Here is an 18,126-nt window from a genome sequence, read left to right on the forward strand (position 1 = left end):
AATCTGTGCTTTAGGTTTATCTTGACACCTACTGGGTTTATGCAAATCAGTCAAATTAACACCTACTTTTATAATAAGTAGAACATGCAGCAGCCAAAGCCATTTACAATTGTAAAAATAATTATAAAACATGCCAGTTTCACTGCCACTGCTAAGCTAGCAGGGTTGGTGGTGAAGGTTTATCCTTGCATTGTTAAATTCTGTGTTTTTTCTAAAGATTTCTTTTGGATGTGAAATCCATAGGTAGGGGGAATAGCACGAGCCATTGTTATCTTTGCATGTATGCAAAATTAACACGATAATGGTCAACGTAACACACACAGGCTGTGATGCAAATATTCAAAGTTGGTTGGGTTGTTTGTTTTTGGCTCAGGGTCACAGGGAATCACTGGAAATGGGTAAAAGAGCCACATGAGGCTGCGACGCTGCAGTTTCAAGAGGAATAGGCCAAACACTGTACCAACCATGAAATAATAATTCGAGTCAGTTTTGAATTTAGAAACTGAAACAATGTGTCCTTATATTCTATTATAAATAGGCTTTTGGAACAAAGGATGGTGGGGAGTACTGGAGGGTGGTTCATCATTCTGTGGAAGAGGCAAGTCATTTAATAGTTTAAGGATAACATTTCTCAGTGTAGAAACACAAAAAGAATGTGAAATCTTCATCATCTTCAGTGCTCAGTATCATTAAACTGGGATAAATCTTTGCATGCAAGGGACAAGGCTGAAAACCAATGGCTGTGATGTTGAGTTTTGCCCTGAAGCAGCTGAAATCCAGTATCCAGAAAGCTTTAGAAACCACAGCAAGTAATGCCCACAGTTCTGAAACACTTAGAGCGTGCTGTTAAATGGAGAGGTGATGCAACGCGCAGTAGGAATCACGCTTAAGTGTTTCTGGCATCAAAGTCAAATTAAGCATATGTTTGGCTTTGGTTTTGTTTGTTTTTTGTTTTTTAAATCCCCCCTTCTTCTATTTATATTTTAAACTTTCTTGGAAACAGGGTTGCACAGAATATGTAATTAATCCCCTTCCACCACTGGGCCAGAAGGTAGTTAGCTAGTCCCTTTCTTTCATTATTTTATATCACAGTTTTAAGGAAAAAAGATAAAATCTTTATGAAGATGAAGCCTAAATGGCTCACTTTGATCGATACACTTTGTAATGTAAGCCTGTTTCAAAGAGAGCATTTTCCTTAATATGGAGATTTTTGAGGCACCAAAGAAGCACCGTCTATCTTCATGTAATAAGATAATCTGCCATCTACACTTAAGTCTCAGAATGCTTTAACACAAAGCTTACGACACATTAGAGCAAGTGCAAGAAATTACATTCAGCGTAGTTCAGATCACACAAAGCCTCTGCAAATCTAGCCACATCAATATTTCATTAGATGAAGAAAGTAACACAGATTTTTCTTTCCTAAGCACCATCTCAGTTGAACTGCGATTGTGCTATCCTGATTTACAGACACAAAATAAAAGCAACAGTCATGTATTCTTTATATTTACCTATGTCAGAGTGCTCTGGTAGAGTGCCCTGTTGAAACCTGGCCAACAGCCAGAGAAAAGATAGATTACACACAGCCACATCCCTGTAGAGCTGCAGCTACAACAAATGCATGTTTACCTTTCTTGAATTAATTAACCCCCATGGTGTCTATTTCAAGGGAACTTTTCAAAATCAGGTTACTTCTTAAAGCACATAGATGAGCAAGAAATGAAAAGACGTCACATGGGAGCTAGTCCGAAATCTGCCACCACGTGTCAAAACATCAAAGAAATTATATGTGCTCAGTTCAAATATTAGTTTTTTGTATGAGTGCTTTATCTGTGCTGGATAAAGTTCTGACGTTACACTACAAAATGTAACATTCGTGTGTTTGTCCCACTGCAGTCTCATTTTCACACACATGTATACACGAGCACATTCAGGACAGCAAGGCTGCTAAATTTAATTATGGTGGATTTTAAAAAATTTATCTTTCAGTCAAAGAGAAAAATTAATTTGTGTGCTGCCACTGGGGTCAGAGGTCACGTGTGGGGTCAGAGGTCACATGTGGGGTCAGGGTTAATGCTGGATAGTGCAGAGGCCATATGCCAACACTGGGCTGTGAATCTGTCTTCAGTGAAAAGGGCACAGAAGTGCCAAAGACTGAGTCAGACTGCAGAACAGAAATCACAGAGAGTGAATCTCATATTAACATTTTAAAAGTTCGGCAGCTGCTCTCATCCACAGTGACTTACAGCGAGCTAAAGGTTAAATGTGCTAAAGTCCAGGGACATAATGTCACACAGGCATCGGTGAGGAAGGCAAATGGCAGTCACATAAGGAACGAGTGATACATACTTCATGATTCTGGTCATTTAGAATATTAAGAACCAAAGGGCAAGCAGCGCTCACCCTTTGAAATAATATAATAATCAGACAAGCACAGTTTTGAATGATTTCTACAGCTTTCAGCTGCACCTCCCTCCACTCATTCTCTTCCGTCATGGTGGGTGGAGCCTATCACAGCTGGCAGAGGCCAAGAGGCAGGGTAAATCCAGGTTGCCAGCCTGTCACAGCATCTGCACCTCCTGGCTTTCATCCACTTGAGCTGTGTGATGTCAGACGAGACTGCTTACATATATTTTATATGCAGTAAGTGTTTCTGTGGTGATATATGATTATGGCTATTGCATATGTTTTTGTTAAAAACTATACTTATGGACTGAAAAACAAGAAAAGATTTTTCCACACCAGCTGTGTAAGGTTTACAGGAATGCACCTGCAAGATCTTTTGACCAGACTGTGACTTAATTGGACTTCACTAAATGTCTGAACTAAATAAAGTTATAGCCTACTTTGAAATCTGAATTAGCAATAAGAAAATGCTTGTGAATTGAGTCCACATGTTGTTTTCATTAAGACTCAATCATCATCAGGAAAATGTTTACTGAGAACTCAGTGAAGGTGGCTATAGGTTGTTGTTGTTGTTTTTTTGTTTTTTTTTTGTTGTTGGTTTTTTTTTGGGGGGGGGGGGGGCATGTATTGCACCAGTATCTATTTAAACAACAGACATCATCTGCTGCAAGTGGTTCAAATGCTCAAAGTACTCCTTCAGTCCCAACTTCCTTTTAAAGTCATTTTCACACTACTGTCTGTTAGTGCTCCGTTGATGTTATCAAACACAAAACATCTATGACAGTCTAATGGTCTTGTGGATACAGGATGATTAAATAATGCATGACAAGGTTTGCAAGAGTGTATGCTGATATGTTGGTGTGCTGCCTGACAGTGTCTCATTAGAAGTAGCAAACAATAATAAACATCTATCAACATATACGTGACTACCAAACTCATTTTTTTAATAAGCAGTGTCATTGTGGTATTCTAGTTCATGAGCTGTAAACACACAGGCTTCCTCAAAATGTGCATTGATTACGACACAGCTGGTCCAACCTACAATAAAGCTTAATGCTGCTTGACGTTGGCATTGTTGATGTTCTGTTGAAACTGCTTTAAATACAAGTGACTGAAATAAACTTACTGAGTTCCTCTTTGGAGAGGCTGCTGGTTCACTCTCTCTGGCTGTTTCTGAAATTTCATGCTGTTTAGTCGTGCTGAGTAAACTTAATAGTGTGTCACATCTGACAATGGCTCTCTGTCTTTAGCAACCACTGATAGCTAAACCATTTTAACTTGTTAGCTGTCCTCCATTGACCTTTGTTCTCCAAGCATTTCTTTAATATTTTTCCTTTTTCTATCCTTACTTGGGTAGAGACATGATTCGGGATGTGGATTAGCAGTTACTAAAATACAATAAATTAGCTGTGCTGTGAATGCATCTGCAAGAGTGGGTGGACTAAGCCACTTTGCCTCATTTGTAAGGGATGAAAGAGGCATCAGAGAGCTTCACTAGTTTTTGGAGCCCAGGGTGCTTGGGTAGTCAACCTCCATCACCACACTTTATATTTAGTTGACAGTATAATAATAACTCTTAAATAAAATGTTACTATTTTTTATATAATATAATATTTTTTTATATTAATCTTGTATTTTTTTTTTCTGTCAGCACTGAAAACTTCACAGAATTTTTTTTATGTTAATATACTTTTAGAAAGGCCACTTAGGAAAATTGAACCGGGCTGTGCTGAGAATCCGGGTACAGTTATATCCTCCTGAGAATGTGTAATAGAATAGTTTTTGGTTGATATCTTTTGACTTATTTGAGCTACTCTACTAAGATGTACTAAATACATTCTGGACCTTTAATTGAAATCTCATGTGTTTGTGTGGCAGGAACTCACAAAGAAAAGTTCAATAATATTAATTTACCATGCGGGGAATATAAACTAAAAACAAGAGTGAAATATCATTTCAATTATATATATATATATATATATATATATATATATATATATATATATATATATATATATATATATATATAATTCCTTGCGTCCAGTTATTATTAAATCATTAAATTAAAGTTCTGCTTAAGGAAGTAATACAAGAAGCACGGAAGCGGCTGACTGCCGCACACATATTTCCGGGTCTCTTCAGTTAGTTAGTAACCTTCCTAAGCAAATTTGCCAATTGAACCGCACCCCAGGGGTTGGGGGGAGGGGGGGAGGGGGTGAGAGGGGCAGGAGTCACATGGGAACGAGTCAGGTTGCTGTCACATGGCTTGTGTTTGCAAGGCTGAGCCGACGGGAGGAGGGGTTTGGACAGAAGTTTGTGTAAGAAGAGAAACTGCGGTACTTTTTCATGTAGCTCTTTAACAAGTTGAAACGCCGAATCGGATCAAGGAGGAGCTGCTTTGTCCAAACAGACAATTATGGAAATCCCTGCCATAAATCTAAAGGTGAGGTTTACTTTCTGCGTTTCTGATTGCCTCGGCTTGTACGCTCAAACAAAAGCTGGTTTTCAATGAAATGTCAGCTCTGTTCCTCGGTGGTAATTCCTCTGTGTGGCAACGACCTTCCTCTGCTTGTGACTCAGATCACAGTAAACTGCTGCTCTACTTTTTGCTATTAAGTAAGAAGTGTTTAAGGTAATGTTCAGGGGATACGGTCCCTGAAGGACAATTTTGAGTGGCAGCAGGTCCTTTGACAGAGGTCATTATTTAAACATATAAACATATTTATTTTCACAAACACTTTAAACACTCATATGCAGTGAATTTGGGGGGAACTAAGGTATCAAAAAATAGTAGAGACAAACTATATTCTGTGATGAACATTAACTGATGAACTGATGCCTTTGATTAACCGTGAAACTGAACAGGGACAAAAGTGTCCTTGTGCTCTGTCCAAAGACTAAAATGGGTCAAATGTAATTTTGGACAGCTCTTTCAAGGATTATAAAACCTGTGATGTTAAAAGTAAGCTTGGAGGACACTAACAGTTTCTGCACGATGGTGCATTTTTATATTCATTTAGTGTGTTCAGTCATTCGTTCATTTATCTCTTAAAGTTTTTTGAAATGAGTTAATTTTACTTTGTTTCACAGAATTGAAGGAAATCATATGTATAAAAAATGCAATTTGGCGAGGTTAAAAAAGATGTCTTCGGTCCTCTTAGAGACCTAAATAAAAAGATAAATCATTGCTGCAGATTAGCTGCACGCAGTTATTATTTGAAGTTTTTAACTTGTGTTTGAGTGATAGAGTTTCATCATTCTTAGCTATACACTGGTTGTTCTGGGTCTCAGTTCAGTGTAAACACATTTTTGTCCTTCTCTATTCCAGGCCATCGTACTGGTGCACTGGCTGCTTACAGTGTGGTGAGTATGAGCACAGGCTTTTTTTCCACAAACCTGAGGAATTTCTCTCCTCTTTTGGCACACAGACACATGCTTATACTCCTGATTCAGGTCAACTCCTTCACCTACATGTCTCATCCTCTGTGAAATCGCACGTAACTCTCCTGGGGTGTGTAAGAATCTGTCTCGTATGAATTGTGTGTTTCCTTCAGGGGGAGTATGGTGTGGCTGTCGGTGGCCTTCACATGGGCGAACTTTAGCGTTTTAGCAGTTGGAGTGTGGGCGATTGCACAGAGGGACTCAATAGATGCAGTGATCATGGTGAGTCTCTGCCTTCATTTCTTCATACGCTCTTATAGCATCATGTGACACATTAAGTAGTCCAACTTTAGGTGCAGTGCTGCATATCTGTGCTAACCTATTTGTCTGTGGAATCTAGGGCATTCTGTGAGCATCCCTTTGAAAAAGAGCCCTTAATTTACCACAGTACAGTAGCTGAGGCCCTCAGACAGTTTAAAATGGCTCCTTAAGCAAATGTAATTTAAATGTTTGAAGTTTCAGAATTGTCAACCCTTATCATACCGTAACTCTGAACCCGTGACTGGTGTTTCCATTGTACATTAGTGACATCAGCTGACTAAGGGGAAAAAAAACTAAACAAAAGTGTGACTTCAGAATTGTTTTTTGATTGTGTTCTGAAGCAAGAACAGCTTTTAATGAGAGCCGTTATCAGATAGAAGGAAAACTTGTGCAGTTGGCTCTTCTGTCTGTCAGAGGAAACTATTAAGCGCCTCATCCTGACTGTGGGTCAACAAAAGTACTGAGCCCTTCTCATAGACTGTATATAGAAGATGGCCACAATGGTATGTGGTTTTTCATGGCTTTAGTTTTGGATCGAGTTTCACATTCTGGCTTTGGCTGTGTTCATTTTTTTTTTCAAGTCAAATCTGACCATATTAACATGAGCAGGCAGTGAGGAGGAGTTGCCATCTATTGCTAGCTAGTTTGGTTAGCAGGGTACCTTCATAAAGTGTTGTAATATTAAATGGGATGCTTATTCTGACTTGCATCAAAACAGGCTTAAAATTACTCAAGTGTGTTTTTGTATGATTGAACACTAAACAACACCAGATGTCAAAATGCTTTATGCATTTCTGCTGTAACGTTGGACATTTTAGCATGGGACCTGATTGGCCCGTGAAGCCAACCTCAGGGGCTGCAGCTTTTGGTGCTTCAGCTTCAGCTCTTATTTCATTTTTCAGCCCCAGAGGTTGCTACATTTTAGTTGTGTGTTCACTGCATAAATAGTTTTATGCTGATGCAAAATATTTGTTACACTCTAAATCTTCATGTCCTTGTAATGGACGGATTCTTTCAGTTTCTGTTTGAATGATGTGGTTACTTATTTTATTTAACTAAAACAAACTCTTTACTGCAATTGATGGGAAATTATATTAATCTCAGGGGGCTATGTAGCTTTGTGGATGACTCTAACCCACTATGACTAACTTTAACTGATGGATTTAACAAAACTATACTTAAAGTCCACCTTTGTCCAGGCTTTGAGTGTTTGAAATGAAGGGATGAATCTTGAACAAAATAGCTATCTACTGTGTTATTCTTTGACAGTAACCAAAACGAGAGTTTGACAGTACTGGACTCTGTCACTGTACTGAACTTAATTTAGACTTATAGACGCTGGGATGTAACCACAGGGGAGCCTTTTACCTTGTGTACATTAAAGTCCAATGTCATATTCACTCATGTCCAAGATCTATCAAGAAAAAACACTGGTGCACAACTAATGGATAAGCAGGATTTCTTAGCACTGAGTGGTATTTTAAATTGGATCAATCACCCGCCCAATCAGCTGCAGGTAATATAGCCCACTGTATATCTTTTCCAGTATGGTTAAGTCCTGGCAGCATTTTTCTCAGGTGCCTTAAGTGAATTCACTTATTTTCAAGTGTTTAACTAATAGCATGTTTAACTCATATTTAATTATTTTTTTTATTGGAAAGTTATTTCTCATTTAACAATATGGACATTGACTGTCCCAAATTATAAGACAAGATCTTGTTTTGTTTTACTCTTTTTGTAATGGCTTGCCTCAAAAATCTTTTTCCAGAACATGTATGCTATACTTTAGTTTTTTTTTATATCACACCCACCAACCAAATGACTTCATTTTCCATGTTACAATTATGTCGCTTTACATGTCTCTTTTGTGTGCTCCCTGTAGTTTCTGATAGGGATGATTTTGACAATATTGACCGACATCGTCCATCTCGGAATATTCTACCCTCTCGGTGCCTCGACCGACTTGTTTCGCTTCGGCGCAGGGATGACCATCCTCAACCTGCTGCTCAAACCCATTTCCTGCTTCTTTGTCTACCAAATGTACCGCGAGCGAGGAGGAGATTACAACATCAACTTTGGTAAGTACGACTAGATGGGTCACGTACAGTAGCATAAAACATTTCGAGATTTAAAAAGATTTTGGCTCAGGTTCCTCAGTTTTTCATTTTGTTGTCATGAAAGCTGTGAAAAGGTAATGAAAGCAGAAATACATACACAACACAGAGGGTACATCTCCCAGTATAATTTCAGAACTAGTGAGAAAGTATCTAAAATACCTGAGCCTACCCACCACTTTATGACCAAAGCTCTAAGGTATGGAGTAATGCATGTGTCCAAGGGCACTTTGATGTCTTCCTTGTGTTGTTTTATGCCGTTTGCCATGAAAAGCCTGCCGAGAGCAGCAACCTGGCAGGACGCTGAGCGAAAGCGCTGGCAGATGATTCCACCGTCAAACTGATTAGTTACAGTCACAAGACTTAAAATGCAGAGAAATATTTGAGCTGCAGCTCGGCCAGTCAAAGAAACCCTTTCTCAATGAAATGTTTATTACATTTGTGTGTCATCCTGGCAACCAGTTTATACTGCATGGAGAAACACATTAAGCCCATGCAGGCCTACGAGTGTATGATCTGCCATGATAGCACATGGACAGAAATAGCACAGGAGTGATGTGGAAAGAAACACAGATGGACTCAAATCTGATGAACACAGAAAGAGACTCTTTGTGTTGGCACTGACTTTTGGGTGTATAGCGTTCTGTTTGCAGGCAAACATCTAATAAGCACGCTAACAAGTGAAGGGATGTTTGATCAAGTGTGTGTGGTCATTGATTTGCAGACTTTATCTCTCTCTGCTGAGAGCTTTTCCATTAGAAATCCCACTGAGCTGTGACGTCCGCTGGACTCTTAAATCCCGGAAAATGTTACTCATTCATTAGCGATTGATCCATAATAAGAGCAACAACAACACAAATGGGAAAAATAAAACCACATATTGTTGGTGTAACGCAATTTTATTACTATTAATATTAGTATTATAGGCCAAAATACTATGTTATTTCATGTCACGCTGGGTAAAGTAATGAAATTTCTCTTGCATTGCGACCCAAAACTGCAGTTGACAAAATATATTTCCTGCATGCTTGGCAGATAATTGAATATTGATGAATGTGCTCTCTCTGTGGTTTTACTTTACCGCCACATTCACACAGCAGGTACATCCATTAGAGTGTGTAATGACTGATGAAAGCGGCTAATGTCAGTTTCAGACTATGTGAGTTTTAATTGCTGCCTGATTGCGTTGTTGGCATCTATATGGTTCCCCGCTGCACTGAGCACTCTGGGAACCAGACAATCAAGTGTGTGTGAGTGAACTGTTGATTCAGGTATTTGGGGCTCCCAGAATTTTGATTGATGGACCTCTTATGGTGGTTGAATTACTCTGAGTTTGTGTATTAGACTTAAGTTTTACATCCAATGAAGCAAAAACTGCACATTTGAGCCGTCACACTTTTGCAGTCAGTCAAAGTGACTGTGGTCATTAAACCAACCAGTGCTTAGCACCTATAAACAGGCAAATCCAGACTGTCAAAGCACATAGAGGTGAGGCACGTACTTTACATGGGTAGATGAAAGCATTGAAAAAGAACAGCAAGTAATAAGCTGTGATTTTGTTTACACTGTGAATGATTGGCAGGTAATTAAAAGCCATAAGCAAAATTGAAAGGAAAAGGTGCCTTCTCATTTGTGAGCCATAGATGGTAGCATTTTTTTTATGTACATCTTGTTTTTAATGGGTTTGGCCCTATTTTGTCTTCAGACCTGCCTTAATTCTTCATGGCATAGATTCAACACGGTTCTGGAAACATTTTTCAAAGATATTGATCCATATTGACACGACTGCATCACACTATGTTGCAGATTTGTCAGCTGAATTTCCTTTTCCATCACATCCCAAAGGTTCATTCTTAGATTCAGATCTCGTGGCATTACAGTGAGATCATTGTAATCTTCAAGAAACTATTTTGTGATGATTTGAGGTTTGTGAGATTCCAACTTATCCTGCTGGGTAACTTGGCAGCTCTCGTGCAGTAGGAATTGAGGCTTATTAGACAGGGCACCCTTTTTTTTTTTACAGTCTTCTGTAGTCCAGTTTAAAATTGTAGCCTCATTTTACTGTTCTTAGCTGAGGGGAGTGGTGCCTGCTGCTACTGTAGCCCATGTTACAAGTTTGAAGGGTTTCAAATTCAAATTCAAATTTTATTTGTCACACACACACAACCATACAAAGTATGACATGGGGTGAAATGTTTGTAGCTGTGCAATGCCCGACTATTAAATGACAGAAAAAAGTTTTACAGTATTTACAATTTACAGGTTACTACAAAAATTTACAAATTAACTTAGAAATTTACAGTAAAAAATGTGCAAATAGCAGAAAGAGGTTATAAAGATTATAAAGATTTTAAATTGTAGAAAGATTGTTGTTGTTTTTGTTCTGCACACCTTGGTTGTAATGAGTTGCTTTTGCCTTCCTATCAGCTTGAAGCACTCTGGCCATTCACTTCTGACCTCTGGCCTCAACAAGCTACAAAAAAATGTGGACAATTTTTTTTAGAGTGAAAAGGCTCCATCTTTGAGTTTGGTATCCTATTTATGTTTACGGCTAACTGCAATCATTTTGAGGTTTTAAATTGGCATTAGAAAAAGCCATTTATTAATGGTTTGAATAACTTCATATCTCAAACTGTGCCAGTGTTATCCAGGGTCGTATTTGCTAAAGAGACTTAGCAAGTGCTTAAAAACACACACACAGATAAGATTAATTTTTATCTCTGCGTTTGTGTAGTTTGATTTTTAATCGTGTGCATGCAAAGACTATTGTAGACAGACCAAATAGCAGTCTGAACAGTTTCCACATCATACAGTAAATACTAGGCCTAACGCCTACCAGGGACCTTTAAGCTTTAGCCAACAAATGCATATTTAAGACTGTTTTTAGGAGTCTCATTTTCATACAGTGCACCTCAAGACATTGAAAAGTTAGTAAAAACTCTGCAGCCAGGGAAACTAAATACAACAAACGACTGGAAAATTGACGGTTGGTTGCTAGATAAACATAGCACGTCTGAAATGACAGACTCATCTTTTAAACACTTATCATTAATTTTGAGCAATGAGTCTGCTGCCATTATGTGTGAACTGTACCAGAACTGTGCCGTGATGTAAAGTGCAACAGCCTTGCTAGCAATAACTAAGTAAATTGCAGCTTAGCAGACTGCCTGCCATGCATTACCCTTAAATTAATGTGCTCCTAAATTAAATTAATGTGCACTCCTTAAATATTTGTTCCCAACTTAAAATGTCATTATTTTTCTTGCATGTCATCCTTTGCTCTTTGGCATACCTTACTGTCACACCTTAGTATTTATTTTTTGTAAAGGCTGATTTTTGTTGTTGTAGTTGGAATTTGATCATTTCTTCTTCTCTTCTCTTCTCTTCTCTTCAACCTTTTGACCTCTCAGACTTTGAGACCTCTGTGGACAGTCGATGCACTACGGACAGTGCTGACAGTGCCTTTATTGGGCGCCGCTATTGATTCCTGGCCTCTTCCCTTTTTACAGTTTCTCTCCTCCAATCATCCTCTTCCAACTCCTTCTATGCAGGAAGTAAGATTCCATATCAGGCTGCAGGATGATAAAGAGAAATAGATTTATTTTTTTTCCCCTTTTGTATTTATTTCTAAACAATCATCTTGTCAGTGTTCTGCTGTCCATCTCTTTGTGTGTTTTTTTTGTTTTTTTTAAATCTGTCTTTTAATTTGACTGTTCCCACCTTCAGTAAGCCCATACCTGCCTGCATTGCTATGTTTGTTTGTAGAGATTGCTCTTATGCAAACACTATTTATTGTATTTTAGGAGTTTATATGTATCTGAAAGTTTGCATCAGCTATATGGTTTATTCAGGTTTTTAGTCCCCAGATGCCTCATTTGTGCTCTTGCATTGTATTTGCATGTATTTAAAGCAGAGCTGCATGATGCTGCACATTCTAAAATGAGCCTAATTAAAATCAACATGATGTGATGTGATACTAGACAGTGAGTATGGCCTGGTTTTATGCACACGCTTTGTTGAGCTTTATGTGATGCCATCCTTTGGTCAATCTTTGGGCTATTGCCAATATTCCCACACAGCTGCAGTGAAACCAGATTTCTTGTTTTACTGGCGTTAAAGGTGCATGTTTGTCACCGCAGTTGGACTCTGGACTGTGCAGAGGTGCTGTCTTTGAAACGCCAAAGGGGATAGTTGATATTCTGGCCATGTCAGAGTCAGGACTGTTTGTTGTAGATGCTTCATGTGAAGTCCCTTTATAAAAATCTTTCATAAACGTTCCCACCTATAATACAGCAAGGAAGCTATATCCTCTGGTAAATTTATTTATTTATTCTTTTCAAATAATCTTGATTATTTGACTGCTGGACAAGGACAAGAGATTTTTCATGTTCAGTCTCACATCAGTGAAGTTCCCGTGCCCAAACTCTTCTCAAAATGACTAATCAAACAGTAGTGGGGAAATGGGAGGAATTTCTTCTTCCATCAAAGAAGGATTTTGAATAAAAGTGGCTGTTTTCTCAGTCTACCATTCATCAGAGGGAGTGTGTATTTTTAATGTATGCTGGTAATAACAGATTCAAGCACTGTCATTTATATTTCTACAGACATGGCTGGGCACTTGACTCAAGATAGCAAATCTGCATAACCGTTTCATGAATCTGTGTGTAAGGAGAAAGGGAAAACAATAAAGAAAAAGATTTGAGCTTTCTGGGTGCCAGTACTTTAAATATGTATATCAACAACAGTCCAGTCTCCAAGGTCCATGATTAGATGTGGTTAAAATCTGATGTTGAAGACTTGTGGCTTGTCTCTGCAGGTTTCCCTTCTGTATCACGAAACCGAGATGCCTATCAGTCCATTGACCAGCAGGATGGCTCCTCTACCTCAGGAAATCCCTTCAACCAGACGCCGGACAGCAAACCAGGAGTTCGCGCTTACTGAACCAAGCAGCCGTTGAGCAATGCAGTGTTTTCCTTTCAGCAACACCTGCCCAGCACTTTGGGACAAGTATTATAATCGATTCTGTGTCGTCCCTGTTTTGTACAGTTGGCGTGTAACTCTGAAAGTTTTATTATGCTAAGTAGTCATCAGTTTGAGCTTCAGAGTGAAATGTGGCATAATTACACCCATTTTCATTTCAAACTTTGGCACATACCTGCTGAACGCACGCAGAGGAAAAACTGTTCTCCCATTCCCATGCTGTGATGCCGTACTTTTCACCTTCTATTTTTAGTAGACAGGTGTTGAATCGAACTGCTGTGTCTACAGCGGTTTTGTTTTCTGTTACCTTTTTTATTTCCCACAAATGTGGTACTTTCGGATGCAAAGAGTCCGTTTCTCATTTTGTAAGCAGTAGATTAATATTTTTCAATTGATCTTTTTATTTTAAATATTACAGTTCTGCTGACTAGAATGGAGGTTTTTGACTAACGAGAAATGAAATTAATGTGCATTGCTGTGCCTTGGAAGTTAAACTTTGGGTGAAAAAAATACAAAAGCAATGTGAAATTTGAACTGCTTCAACCAAACTGAACGCATAGCAAGAACTGTAGTTAATGTTTCATCTCCTAACTTGGCATGAAAATACACTCACTGCAAAGCAGATGGGCCCTATTCATTTATGCTGATATTTAGTTTCTTCATACTAAGACTTTTTTCATATCAAGCTGCCAATCTACCAAAATGTAAAATATAGAGACTGCTGATTTTGTAGCATCACATAATCGTCAGTTAATGATTATTAAAAAAAAGTAAACGATTGTTTTCTTTGTTATTCTAATAGTTGCAAGTAAATTGCTTAAGTATGCAAAACCTGTTTACAGTGTTTAGCGTAAATTACAGACCACACCATACTGATATGTTACAATATGTCTGCTGTGTAGGCACAAGAGATATGAGAAAGTATTATTACAGTAAAAGTGTTCAAAGCTTGAAATGTTCACATCAGCACTGTGGTTACTGAAAATGTGCAACAAGTCGTTCACTGAGCTTTTCAAGAAGTGTGTACTCTCAGTTTTTGTTGGCAGATTGTCCGACTATGGTAGCGATATGAGTGTAAAGAAAAGCGGCTACAGGGATTGCATCATTTGGACAATTTGGACTCGGTTCACTTTTGAAAGTGTTACAAGATTGGAGTTTTGTGTTTTTTTTGAAATCCTGATAAACTGTGACTAAATGGAGATGTGGTAACTATACTGGTCACAGTATAGAGATGTGAAATTATGCATGCCATAGTAGCGTGACATATAGATCACAAGACACACCTTACTTGCAGTTACTAAAGAGCCTGTAAGAAGCATACTAAATAATGCAGAGTTGCAGTTTGCTGTATTGCTTATGTAAAGTTATAACTTCTAAAGTTTAAGTTGTATTTTGAGAAACTGTTTTTGCACCACAAGAAATGCAGGTTACCATAAATTAACAAGAATAATTTAATTAAGCCAAATGTTTAATCTAATAGCCTATTTATGTTATTTATCAAGCCTTTACGTTAGGTTTAAACAGACATTACTGCTGTTGCTACTAAGAATTTCTATAGTTAAGATAAAAAATTAAACTAACACTTAACTCACATATCACAGGCTGAGGCTACTTTCACTATAGCATGGCCCCCACGTACCTGTATTCAGCCCTGGCAACATCTGGATCGTGTCCTTGGGCTTTCCTTGCAGACTTGGATCAAAGCATCAGTGAGCTTCTGGACAGACTGTAGTCCAGGTTCAGCATCACAGTTCATAAAGTCTGGATTCAGGCCTGTGGAACATGAGGGCCAGTCAATATCATCAGTGCCTTCATCATTCAGGGAGCTGCCTATGCACGTTTGCCATATGAGTCATTGTCCTGCACCAGGTGGTACTTAGTGCACCAAGATAAGGTCTAACAGTGCGACTGAGGATTTTATCCAGGCACCTAATAACAGTCAGGGTTGGTTAGCACATTCAGGTCTGTGCAACCCTCAAAGGATATACCTTCCCATATGTTTGCTGTCATGCTTGCACATGTTGCATAGTTTTTGCCGTCGCATCTCCAGACTTTTTTGTGAACCACCTCTAATTTGTAAGGAGAACTGGATGTAGCTGAGGGTTCTGGTGTTCTCTACCACCGGGCTGTGAGCAGAGGTCCCACTACATCACATCATGCTTTCATTCCACCCTCGTGGATTCTGATTCTGAGAGTTTGGTGTGAAACACACACAAGTAGCCTGCCAGAGGCCTTTTGTTGTGCTCTGGCAGTGCTCCTCTTGTTCCTGCCCACATAAAGGAGCAGGTACCGGACCAGCAGCTGGATTGTTGCCCTTTTAGAGCAATGTATTTCTTTTGTGTTTAATGGTCAATCTCCTCCACACCTCTGAGTGTGCAGGAGACACACAGTTAACATGGTGTGGATGAAAATACCTGAAGGAGTGGGCCTGAGTGGGCTGCAGGTTTCATCTCCTAACAAAAAAGAAAATGAAAACATCAATCAGAGGGATCTGTGATCTGTGGCCTCCACGTGTCATTCGCACAAAATCAGGTGAAATTGATGAAGAATTATGTGGAAGTTTAACTGATTCTGTGATGATCACCTTATTATATGACCTTATTTTTTTATTTTTTGTTTTGCACAGTCCATTTTCTTGCAATTTAATTTTTTTTCTTTTACCTTCTCTCATATACCTAGTTCCTCTCATCCTGCTCCACTAACATATATCTTTACCATTCATTTGTACCCCCGTCACAGAAGACAAGAAAAGACATTCATCTTCCTGTCCTCCATGCACTAAACCATTTTTGCACTCCACTGTGCATGTTCTGAGAGTCACGCTACTTTCAATTTTGGCACATTTTGGCAAATTCACGCTACAATGAGTGAGTTAAAATGACAAATGTTTAATACACACAAAAGAATCATGAAAGTGAAGGATTCGTTCTCCACTGCCTCCCTCAGCACAATTATAAAAATTCAAGTGACACAGTTGTACACGCGTGGAATGTAAACCACCTCATTAGCATTTTTTACCCACACCTCTGGTGAAAACAGGTGTGGCTCAGTAAATTATGTTGTAAATGAAAACATTTTATATACTCTAAAAGTAGTAAGTTAACAGATTATGAACCTGCAGTCAAGGTTTTTGTCACTAAGGGCTTTTATTATGATGAGGTAGTTAGCTTAAATGGTTTATTGTCCTCAAATGTGCAGGCTGTTGAGCTGAAAGCCCTTGAGCTGAGAGCTTTGTCATCTGTTTGTAGATTGTAGTACTTTGTGGGCTTCTTTATAAAGCAGGGAAATTCAGTTTCTGCCACAATAGTATTGTTGAGTTTAAAAAATTTTTACAAAACAGTGTAAAATTGACATAAAAATAGAATTAAATGATTTAAAAATTATATAAACTTCATGTAAAAGAAAGAACATTTCAAAAGAGTCTTTCAGAAATAAAAATGGGGACAGTTCACCAATTTGTCAAAGACTGCAAATCAGTATATTCAAAGTATTTGCTCATCATCTATGGTGCGCAATATTAAAAGACTCGTAGGATTGGCCAGATTCCACACACAAGGACGAAATCAAAACACAACGATTGTGATCCACAGGGAGCAGTCGTGTAAAATAGACACGATTCTGTAGTGGTGTATGCAATGGAAATCACTGCATGAGCTCAGGATGCTTCAAACAATATTAGTTATGTATTCAGTAAACAGTTTCTTCTTGCACTGGTAAGTGCAACCTCTACCATTTAAAGACAAAAAAATATGATCCTAAAGCACTGCCACCTTTTTAGGGAGCTCAATTAAGATGCACTGAGACGAAGAAGCTGCTGTGTGCGCATACCAAGAGGTTAACAGGTCAAAAAAAGTAAACTCTTAAACCTCTTGGAATAAACCCCACATATTTTAACATCCACGCATCCATTCTCTTCCGCTTATCCTCGTCAGGGTCACGGGGGGGCTGGGGCCCCTAACATAGGGCGTGAGGCAGGGTACGCCCTGGACAGGTGGCGCCAGTCTAATAGAGACAGACAATCATTTACACTCACACCTAATTTAGGTTTACCAATTAAGCTAACCCAAACAAGGGAAGAAAGGCCCCTACCAGGTGGTGGAATCCAACTTAGGACCTTCTTGCTGTGAGGCAACAGTGCTAATCACTGCACCACTGTGCTGCCCTATAGTGACACACTATGCTTTTGATTAAATGTTTGCTTTTTTCTATGGGAATGAGTTTTTTCCCTCTATAAATTTTACTCTCTACTGTTTGGTTGGCTAGATGGTTGATTTAGGATAATAAATGATTGATCGCATTAATGAGATTGTGACTTACGCACTGTACTGCCCTATTCAGCCTTGTTGTAAAAAGACACCTTTGAGGTGATGGCTGAAAAGTTTTGAATATACAAAAACACAAGTGAAGTTTGCAAAGTGTCTCATTTCCACTTTCAACTTGGCACTCCACTGTTTTAAAAGAGACAAACATATATGAGCAACCCTCCAACTATAAACATGGAGACAGCAGACATATTTTTTTTCTCATATTATTTATCTGCCATATTGTAGGTCATCCAGGAGGGATGTCAGCCAACAGCAAGCCATAAAACTGAAAGAACCAAACAGCACAGTTAATATGTTCTCAGCATACAGAGTAGGCTCACGATTGCAGTTCAAGTTGAGTTGATTATTCACACCTGGGGAAGATGTTTAATTCATTTGGTCAAATGATTTGAGGATACGGTCAAAAACAAGGTACCGTGATGATCTTTGAAAAATAATTTCCTTTCTTTTTTCTTGTGATAACAGCTAGCTGAGGACATAATGTATAGATAACCTGTGAAAGATAGAATGAGAGGCTGTGGCTTTAAAAGAGAAAGGGGAAAAAAAAAAACAACGTATGAAGACGACAGAGTGTGAAGGTGCACCAGAGGAGGTGGGGG

The 18,126-nt window shown here is 38.7% G+C and overlaps 1 protein-coding gene across 2 annotated transcripts; it reads left to right on the forward strand.

Annotated features, from left to right (window-relative positions):
• The first annotated feature begins 4,662 nt into the window (after nt 1–4,662).
• agtrap (angiotensin II receptor-associated protein) lies at nt 4,663–13,981 on the forward strand. Of its 2 annotated transcripts, XR_015129150.1 has the most exons (6): nt 4,663–4,849; nt 5,735–5,769; nt 5,961–6,069; nt 7,991–8,186; nt 11,633–11,776; nt 13,039–13,174. XR_015129150.1 is itself a non-coding variant. In XM_086293179.1 (5 exons), exons 1-5 carry the CDS (start codon nt 4,823–4,825, stop codon nt 13,161–13,163), a joined length of 492 nt encoding a protein of 163 aa, XP_086149305.1. In that variant the 5' UTR covers nt 4,667–4,822; the 3' UTR covers nt 13,164–13,981. The 2 variants fall into 2 exon arrangements, 1 of the variants encoding a protein (XP_086149305.1); XM_086293179.1 differs by lacking the exon at nt 11,633–11,776 and having other exon boundaries at nt 4,667–4,849; nt 13,039–13,981.
• The last annotated feature ends 4,145 nt before the right edge of the window (nt 13,982–18,126 follow it).

This window comes from Aulonocara sp. 'chitande type north' Nkhata Bay, linkage group LG5 (genome assembly GCF_057382095.1).
Source record: "Aulonocara sp. 'chitande type north' Nkhata Bay isolate Kocher_YH1m ecotype deep benthic linkage group LG5, A_spYH_male_GT1.1, whole genome shotgun sequence".
Classification (NCBI taxonomy): Eukaryota; Metazoa; Chordata; class Actinopteri; order Cichliformes; family Cichlidae; genus Aulonocara; species Aulonocara sp. 'chitande type north' Nkhata Bay.

Excerpts from the sequence above, each read along its gene's own strand:
- agtrap (XM_086293179.1), top strand. The coding sequence starts at position 4,823 with ATGGAAATCCCTGCCATAAATCTAAAG. Across the intron at positions 4,850-5,734 it reads TCCCTGCCATAAATCTAAAG|GCCATCGTACTGGTGCACTG; the intron begins GTGAGGTTTACT and ends TCTCTATTCCAG. Across the intron at positions 6,070-7,990 it reads CAATAGATGCAGTGATCATG|TTTCTGATAGGGATGATTTT; the intron begins GTGAGTCTCTGC and ends TGCTCCCTGTAG.